General features: G+C 42.3%; 1 protein-coding gene across 5 annotated transcripts; it reads right to left on the reverse strand.

Moving 5' to 3' along the window:
- Positions 1-1,284: 1,284 nt before the first annotated feature.
- On the reverse strand, positions 1,285-6,518 carry ZNF639 (zinc finger protein 639). Of its 5 annotated transcripts, none has more exons than XM_082288128.1 (6): positions 6,473-6,518; positions 4,857-4,959; positions 4,387-4,463; positions 3,753-3,848; positions 2,792-2,932; positions 1,285-2,520 (listed from the first exon to the last, which is right to left on the reverse strand). In XM_082288128.1, the coding sequence occupies exons 3-6, from the start codon at positions 4,442-4,444 to the stop codon at positions 1,373-1,375; spliced, it is 1,443 nt and encodes a 480-aa protein (XP_082144254.1). In that variant the 5' UTR covers positions 4,445-4,463; positions 4,857-4,959; positions 6,473-6,518; the 3' UTR covers positions 1,285-1,372. The 5 variants fall into 5 exon arrangements, with proteins under 5 accessions (XP_082144254.1, XP_082144252.1, XP_082144255.1 ...); XM_082288126.1 differs by lacking the exon at positions 6,473-6,518 and adding an exon at positions 5,981-6,066; XM_082288129.1 differs by lacking the exon at positions 6,473-6,518 and adding an exon at positions 5,519-6,037 and having other exon boundaries at positions 2,798-2,932.
- Positions 6,519-9,577: the final 3,059 nt, after the last annotated feature.

The following is a 9,577-nucleotide window of genomic DNA, read 5'->3' on the forward strand; positions in this document are numbered from 1 at the left end:
CCTTGAAGCTGATAACAGCAAATCTCACTGATCAAGAAATGTTTGATACATTAATTATCTCTATATAAACCTTGCATTAGACAATCTTACATTACAAATTTACAATCAATGCACAAAGAAATGTAAACTCCACCAGCAATTTATGGGTATTTTCACCATGATATCTAGCATAATCGAAGTGACCCCACTCTTGTTTTTCTCTGTCCAAGTATCTGCTTGGAAATAAGAGCTACATAATGAACTGTAAAAATTCACTTCCAATGATTCCAATGGCAGGACAGTGCTATATATAATATAAGCAAATGTGTGAAATAATTTCAGAGTCATTAGTAAAAATTTTGTAATGTACTGTGGTGTTTTAAGCCTGTATATAAAAGTTTAAAATTTACAGAGTTCAAATAACATTCCTCAAGTTACTAGTGGTGGAAAGCTAATTATAAATATACAGAATTATTACAATAATATAGGATACTAGAGGTTTGCTCTAGTCAAAGGTTGGTGACATACATAATATCAGTGAGATATAAATTAGGATTTTATGTAAGAAATTAATTTTGTACATTCTCAGCAGGATCACTACAAATTCATTTTGCAATTACTCTTTAGAGCATGATCCAATCTAAACCCAAGCAATGAGTGTCTCCTCAGTGCATTAAAAGACAAGAACTGAAGGTAAATAAAGTGAGTATCATGTGGGAGTCATGTAGTACATGTGTGGAAGAGTATGTTGTACATGTGTTGGACAGTCCCAGAGATGGGATTTAAACTTGGAACAAAGTGAACAATAAGGTCAGAAAGGTACCCCAAGAGAAAAACAGGACAATTTAAAAAGCTTATCAGGAGCATGAGGTGGGAAATGAAGGCTGGTATGTGAATTTGGAGATGTCCATGCCTGGGAATTTTTGGAACACCCTTATCTTTGGCAGGCCAGTGCTATTGCTAAACACCAGTGCAACGACCTGCTGCCAGAGGGTAACGTCAGCTGGATGTGGAACTGAGACCAGTATTGGGTTATTTAAGCATGCAATTAGATATTTGCTTTGTTTTTGTGCCTTTTTAAACTCAAGAGAGCTGGTCCTGTACACTAGACATAAAGAGCGGGATGACCATCAGAACTGGTATCACAACATGCAATTACTCCCACTGTCCCTCCCCCCAAAATCTGAAAATAATCACACTGAAAATGTGATTATTCCTACTGAAACCCCTAGACAAGGAAGTTCACACCACCAAGTGCTACACATGCTATGCTGATATAAAGATGAAAACATTAGAAATGTACAATTGCTGTTAAAATTGTATTTAATATCACATTCCAGTGACTAGAAATTAATTCCATTTCTAACAAATTGATTATAGGGAAAGAAAGCAATCACACTGTCTCATGTATCTGAAGATGACTTAAAAGATCTTTTTCATTCCCAAACCTCATTAAACAATCAGTACATTTATGAGGCAAATCTGCTGAATGCCTGAAATCCAAATGAGTTTTAAGGTCTTCAATCTGTCCCGTTGAATATTCACAGTATTGACACAAGTAAATCCCTTCAGATAAATGAGAGCTTAAGTGCTTGCAATATTCCAACATACCTGAAAATCCCTTCCCACAGTCATCACAAACATGAGGGAATATTTTGGTGTGCTCAATAGCTACGTGCCTGTTGACATTTGTATGCAGCCTGCTCCTAAAGCCGCACACCTGGCACACAAAGAAGTTTTTGCATTTGTCAAAACTGATTTTGTTGATGAGGCTGTACTGGCCACGCTCCTTGTTGTTGTAGCTGTCGCTCAGCTCGATGAGCCGGCACGCGTGCTCGTTGACCACGTGGCTGTGCAGATCCTCAGGGTCGTTTGTCTCATGCTCACAGAACTGACACAGGTACTGCTCGTCACAGCTGTGCTCCTGGAAGTGCAGGTACAGCTCACTGCTGGAGGAGAACTGCACATCACACTGCTCACACCAGTAAAGGTGGTCGTTGAAGTGAGTGTCTGCTATGTGCTGACTCAGATTCTCAAAAATCACCGTTTTGTAATCGCAGTATTTACAGATGTATGGATCCTCCTCGTGTAGTTTGACGTGTTCAATGAGCTGCACTTTGCTGGAGAAGCTTTCTTTGCAAACTTTACAGACGTGAGTGTCTGTACATGTCTTATGCTTCAGGATCATGTGCTGCTTTAGATCAGAGAAGTACTTGCTGTTGAACTCACAGAGCTCACACTTGTACAAGCCACTGCTGTTGGCTCTCAGCAAGGGCCATTTCTGTTGAGCTGTGATATTCAAAGCCTGGTTCTTCTCAAAGATTTTACAGGTCTCCAGAGGGATTTCCTCCAGGTCCTCAGCTTCCAGCTTCTCAGGTGACACAGTCTGTGTTTCTATATCGTGAACTTCTACAGCATTCACTTCTGTTGTAGAAATTTCTACAGTTTGGATATCTAGAGGTTTCTCTTCTTCTGTGGGGCTGTCACTGAATATAGGTGAGTCACATAAGTCTCTGCACATTCCATTGTTAGTACCTTTATCTGCAGGAGGAAATACAGCATAGAAGGTTTTAAAAAAAACCACTACAAAACACCTGGGCCGATTTTTAACTTTTCAGTCGCCTGCAGCAGCTTTCAAATACAAAAACCAGTTATTTTTCCCCTGCCAGACTATGCTGTATTTTCAGCTAACAAAGCAATATCAGAAACTATAAATCCTTCACCTCTTCTATCAAAGCAAGGAAGTTACACGAAAAGCCAGCAGCAGCTGTGCTCTCCAACCTCCCAGCCCCTGAGCTGCAAACACACTGACCTTTACCTTTATCCTTCTTTTTAGGGTCTGTACAGTGCATCCCAGCATTTGAATGTGCCCCGCTCCAGTGAGAGCTCCCGGCATGCACCGGACTCCCATCATCATCTGTGTCCAGGCTCTGCACAGGACTGTGGAATCTACCTGCAAGGGGAAGGGAAGCAGTTCCTTGTCATCATTTGTCCATGATCCTGATTCTCTGATTTAGTCATAGGTCTTATTTACTATTTATTTATTCTACTTGCATAAATTTATCTTTATATACTAAGCACGTCATAGCCTACATTTAAAAAAAGTAACAATAAATTCCTTAAAAATTATTTTCATACATGCATAGGAAAACAAAAGAATTCAAAAAGTAGCAACTCTGTCTTTAAGATTTCAGCAGAAAATAGTCAGCTGATTATACTGAAAAAAACTTAAAATCCTTAAATGAAATGTTACATTTAAAAGACACAACTTTAAAAAATATTCTTCAATATTTCTGGACAGTGCATTTTAAAATATTATACTTTCTAAGACTTCTGCAGACTTGTTGGTGAAGTTATTAAAGTGAAAAGAAAAATAAATAAGACTAAAAATCCACCATCACATTTGCTTTGCTAACTTTCCACCCACTATTGGATGTTTTATAAAAAGGCATTTTGTTTTCCCAGGTACAAGTACAATTCAATGCAACTGCTGGTAATTTCCATCTGAACTCATCAACTTTGTTACCTAGGTAGTGACTATTTGAAGTCGTTTAATCACCATTATAGATGTAAAATTGAAGGATCTTTTTGTTGTCATTGTTTCTACTTTGAAAACTGTATTTCAATTGTAACAACTGAAACAACCTTCCACCAATCTAAGGCCCATCAGATCACAAGGATGCTCAGGAATCACCCTCTATATGTTTCCTTCTATGAATAGGAACACGACACATTAAAGAATTGCAGAACAAGACCCCAAAACATAGTCTTACCTCTGTTCATATCTGGCTGTCTCATGGAACAGACGCTATAGCAGTGGTCAGAAAAAATTCCACTGTTGTCTATGTATCTGCTTGCACCTGAAGAATCTAAACCAAAATATCAACAAAAAAAGTTTATATACTAATGTCTTGGTGTAGCTACAGACATATTTCATGTTCATCAAAATTCTTTTCACATTTCTGCTTGTTGTTTTGGGAGCATTCCTGTTGTGATTTACACCTTCTAGCTGCTGCCCTGATGTTTGGAGTATCAGGTCTCCGCTCCCACTGAGGACATTGACAAGTGCATCGTCCATTCAGTGCTGAACACTTCTGTCTACCCCCATCCCAACTTTTACAGAATTTCTCTCCTCTGTGGAAGCAGAATCACCTTCATTTGCAGCTTCAGCCAGTTCTTCCATGTGCAGGGAGGACAGAACAAACTGTTCAGGTGCATTGGCTCAAAGTGGCCCAGCAAGGGAGCCTGCAGAGTGGGTGCTGCCCATTCGAGCCAAGATTTCTTATACCACCCTTTATGTCACTGCTTTTCCATGTATTGGCACATGTGGTCCCTTCTTGTAAAGTTATTATTCTGAGAAAAAAGATTAACTTACTAAAGTGTACATAACTCAAGCTCTAGACTGACCTGAGTAACGAGAAGGATGCAGAGTCTTCCTTTTCCTCTTTTTAGGATGTTCGTTCATTTTGAACAGTCTCAATGAACTATAAAGTAAAAATATTAAAGAATTAAGACTTGTTGGAATCTGGTTTATCTTTCAGGACCTTATGGAACAATACAAGCATTTTGAAAACCTGCATATCAAATACAAAAGTTTTTTCCTACTCCCCCTTCTTGCCCCCCAGCCCATTTTGATACAGTTAAGAACCCACTAAGTGCACACAACTGCTCAAGTCCAGTTTTGCATTCCTGCCCTGGAGCAAAAGAAGGTTCACCATAAAGACAGCCAAGTCAGAACTCCAGGTATTGCAGCTGTCAGCGTCATATACAAGCCTGTTCTCCCGCACCCTTTTTGTCAGAGACAGGACATTCTGAGGCAGAGCCCTTCAGAAACAAGTTTTAGTGTTTAAAATACTAGCACAGTCATGCTTTCTTACCAAAAATCCTAGACTCTTCAGTATCAGGAGCAGAGCAGCTAAGAAGCTGATGGCTGTACAGCTTGAAAACGTAGTGAATGCATCAGCTCAAGAAGATTTTCACCTATGGAGTGACAGCACTTTAAACCACTTAAAACTTTAGCACAAAATAGAAAAAACACAGAATCGGATACAAGTGATTCAAGTACTGCAAAGAAGAATCTATGGAAATTGAAGCTAGAAAGCAACATAAGAAGTTGATATTAATTTCGGTTTAGAGCATCAAAATTAGTAAGGTGGATGCATGGGTGTATTTCTTTTTCTTTTGTCTCAGGCTAGTTGGCTTTCACTGCACTTGGCAGCTCCTGAGAGCACAAAAATATCTGGAAACAAAACAAAAACACTTGAGCTATATATGGGACAAACAGTCTTGAAGAAGAAAAGGCTGCAAACAAGGAATGTGATGTGGGTTGCCATAATTGAAGAGCACTTGCGGGCCCAGGATCTTCTGCAGTCAGTGCCATGCCCCAGAGGTGAAAGGAGGGGGAAAAAGGGGGCCCTGATCAAATCAACTGTGTTCTCCTGAGATTAAATATTTTTCTGAACTATAATTTTATTTCAAGGGACGGAAAAATCATTGATTTTAACATTACATCATGATCTAGAAGGATCAGTACCCTCACCGTTTTCTGTGACTGCAAGCGAAGAACCTACAGAGCACTGACACCTCAAGTCTCACTCCAGGTAACGCACTTGAAAAGCTCAACCTTTTCTCCACGGATCGGGCCGCGGGGCAGCAAGGCAGGTTGTTCTATTCCAGCGGCTCTCCCTGGCCCTGAAAAGCGGGATCTGGGCCCCGAGAATCGGGATCCCGATCGGCCCCGGGGCGGCGCGGCCTGCGCGGAGGCCGCACGGGAAACCTCTGACGGGAGCGCGGCAAAGGCACCGTTCCGCCCCGGCGGCAGCCGCGGACCGCGGGCAGGGGCGAGGCCGCGACCCCGCTGGGCGGCGGGAGAGGGCCCGGCCCGTGGCCGCACCGGGAGAGCCGCGGGGCAGGCCGTGAGTCACAGCTCACCTCTCTGGCGGGGTCGGGGCAGGGGCGGCTCCCGCCCCGCGGCTCCCCGGGCGCTGCCGCCGGGACTCACCTGCCGACCGCCAGCGCCGCTCCGCCGCTCCGGGGCCCGGCGCGGCCGCTCCGCCCGCCCCGCTCAGCCCGGGCCCGGCGGGCAAGGGGCGGGAAAGGCGCGAGCGGCCGCCTCCCGCAGCGCCCCCTGCCGGCCACGGCCGCCTCCGCACCCCGCCCGTCGCCATAGCAACGGCGAGGGGGCCTAAATAAACCTTTAATCTACATTTCATCCGTACCCGATACCGGCAGCACAGCGCACGTTTTCATCTACAGGCCTCGTCCAGGGGCTGTAAGGCAGCTGGCAGCATGTAAGCCGGCTTCAGAGCAGTGTCAGCACACAGATGTTCAGATTTTACACAAATGAGAGGGTGATGTCAAAGCTGGAACCTCATAAAGCTCAACTTTACTTTTTGTGCCAATGTAGAAGCTGTCCCTTACAGCTACTGTATAGGAGAATCAATATAAAGTGTATTATCAATATATACAGTACAAGAAAGAAATACATACATACAAGACAAGGAGCTATTGGAGAGTGTCCAGTGGAGGCACAAAGTGAGGAGGGCTCTGAAGCATCTCTTGTGAGGAGAGACATTGGGACTGGGCCTGGAAAAGAGAAGACTGACAGGGGATCTTATCAATGCACACGAATATTTCAAAGGCAGGGGCCAGAAGATGGTGCCAGACTCTTTTTGGTGGTTCCCAGCAACAGCAAAAGAAACAATGACCATAAACTAAAACACAGTAAGTTTATGTGAGGAAAAACTTCACACTGAGGGTGGCAGAGCACTGAACAGCTGCCCAAGGAGGTCATGGATTCTCCCTCTCTGGAGACATTCCAAACCCACCTGGATGTGTTCCTGTGTTACCTGCTCCAGGTGACCATGACTTGGACTGGGTGATCTGCAGAGGCCCCTTCAAAAACGAACAATTCCATGATTCTGTGAAATATGCATGTATAAATAAGGGTTTGAAAATTAAAATAAGTGACTCTCCCTTTTCCAAATTTATAATCACATCCCTTTTTGCTGATTTCATCTTCACTTTTTATCATGCTACAGGAAAAAGCACCAAGTTGTATTGGTTCACAAAGCAGAACATTTCAAACAGCATCTTATTATTTTGAAAAATTCCTCATTAACTTTGAAGACATGAGGGAGGCCACTACAGTCCCTTATTTCTATGACTTAAAACGGCATATGAATTTTGCTAAGCATTTCATTCATTGAATTATTTTGGTCTGGCTTAGCCTGAATTTACCTAGTTCTAAGAAAAAGTTTTGAATTAGCAGAGAACCCACAATATCCCTAATGGTGTTGCTCCACTGATTAGTAAAAATGAGATTCTTTTTCTGGCCTTAGTTTTAATCATTAGCCGACAGATGAAACTGGGCTTACTCTGTCAATAAAATCCTACCTTTAGCCTTTGTCCTGAGGCTGGAAACATGCCTTTAGGGTAATGTGATTTGCTTAGAGCCAGATGGAAAGAGCTTCATCCTGTGATCACGCAGGAGTTTTGGTGGTAAGAAGCAAAACAGAACTAAAGGTGTCCTTTTGCTGGCACACTGCTGAGCCCTCAGAAATTAAATGTATGTCTATGATCTTCTGCGCTGAGTTACCAATCGAACAAGACCCTGTCTCCCAGTTCATTTTGTTCTCTGCTTTTTATTCCAGCCATGGTTGCTGAGGTTTCCCCAGGACGGCTTGTGTTAAAGCTCTCAGAAATTGGCTACAGCCATCCAAATGGGTGGATAACCACGTACTTCTCCCCCTATTCACCAAAATGTTGTCCATGCAAGTGTTCCAGAAAAGCACTTTCCCCAGTTCCCAGCGGAGGGCAGTGATGAGAACGTAAAAATCCACACTTTGCCAAGGGAGAGGAAAAAAAGCCAAACCCAAGCCCAAGCTTTTGCTTTGAATTCACTCCTGCTTGTGAAGCAAACTCAGACGGACCAAAGCAACTTCTGTACCTTTTGAGTGATTTATTCTCCACCCAAAGCAGCACAGCCCAACACCACTTATTGTCAGATAAAAAGACAAGGCTTTAAGTGAAAGAAAAACATCTGAGGAGGATCCCCTTTGAAGCTGCAGATCCAGTTCAAAGGCACACGCATCAAACAGAGCTATCAATGCTTTAGACAGAAAAGCCTAAATGAGTCTTGTTTTCTAAACCACCATGTGCTTGGGATGTTGAGACAGCTCTGGGTGAGGTTTTAATCACTCAGAACAGACTCCAGCTGGAAATACAGAAAAGCCCATGCGATATCCACATTCTTGTTTAAATGGGCAACATTGATGATGCTCATTTCAATTAGTGGGGATGTATCCTGACCAAAATAAGCATGGGGTAAATGCTTTCTACAATGAAAGCAGTTAGCATAGCTCATGAGGATAACCTTCACTAGAGGTAGATTCTTTAGTGTTTAAAAGGACATGTAGGAGGTTGTCTGAGATATCTTGTCCAGAATCAGGTTCTTTGCTCTTTTTTTACATGGGTTCAGACTAGATCGAGTCTTTCCAAGGCAGGCTGGAAAACAGACTGACTTCTGAGCATAAAATCAGGAGGGCTCACTGAGAGTCCCGTGCTAAAGCAAACTGCCCACATTGCAAATCTTTCTTCTGTTTCACCAGTATTATTTTTGCAAATTTTCTGGTAATTTTTCATGTTTAGACTTAGAACTACCACAAAAATCACACCCTGGCACTAAATGGCAGTAAAGTCTAAAATCTGTATTTGAACAAGAGCTGATGATCACCTTTTCCTGAACCACCCTGTGCGATTAACACACAGTTGTAGCCACTCACAGCCGTTTCATAGTTATTAGGAAAGGTAAAACTCACCTTATGTATAATAAACACAAGTTTAACCTGTTAGTTCAGGTTATTGAAGTAGCTACTTCCAAACCCCTAGCCATACTTTTCAGGCCACAGCTCTGCTGAAGCTTCAATATAAGGATGATGATTCCCATTTTTTATTACGGAGTTGATCCAGCACAGACTGAGCACCTGCTGGAACACAGCCCTTCTCAAAGCTGGGCAGTGTGACCTGAAACAGAACTGACCAGTGTACAAAGTTCAGAGCTGACTGGGGACAGAAGTGTTTTGAAGGAGCCTGATTAAAAACCCTGACACTTGCTCATCACTCCAAAAAAAAGTGAAATCCCCAGCAAGAGAACTCAAATCCCTCACAGTTTGTTAATAACTGGAGTCCAAAGTAGGCCAACATGTCCAAAGAAGAAATTCCTTTGCAGCCTCATGCTCTTATACTGCCAGTAATTTCCCCAAATGTGTTTGTCACTCTTTCAAAATTATTATTAGATACAAAAATATAACTTTGTTTGTTTGTTTTTTTAAAACATAATTTTGGTAATGAAAGCATATTTTTCAAAACCAGATTGATTTACCAGGGACTGTAAACCATCCAGCTGAAACTCTTCAATAACATCATCTCTCTTGTCACAGCTTTTTACAGCCCACGTCTAAAACTAAAATAAAATTACTTATTTTGAGGATCAGCGCTTACAAGAACAAATGCCACATGCATCTTGGACTTTTCACCCATAAATAATGCAATTCTATTTCTGTTCCCCACAAATTAACTGAGGTATGCGATTTCCATC

This window comes from Coloeus monedula (genome assembly GCF_965178545.1).
Source record: "Coloeus monedula genome assembly, chromosome: 10".
Classification (NCBI taxonomy): domain Eukaryota; kingdom Metazoa; phylum Chordata; class Aves; order Passeriformes; family Corvidae; genus Coloeus; species Coloeus monedula.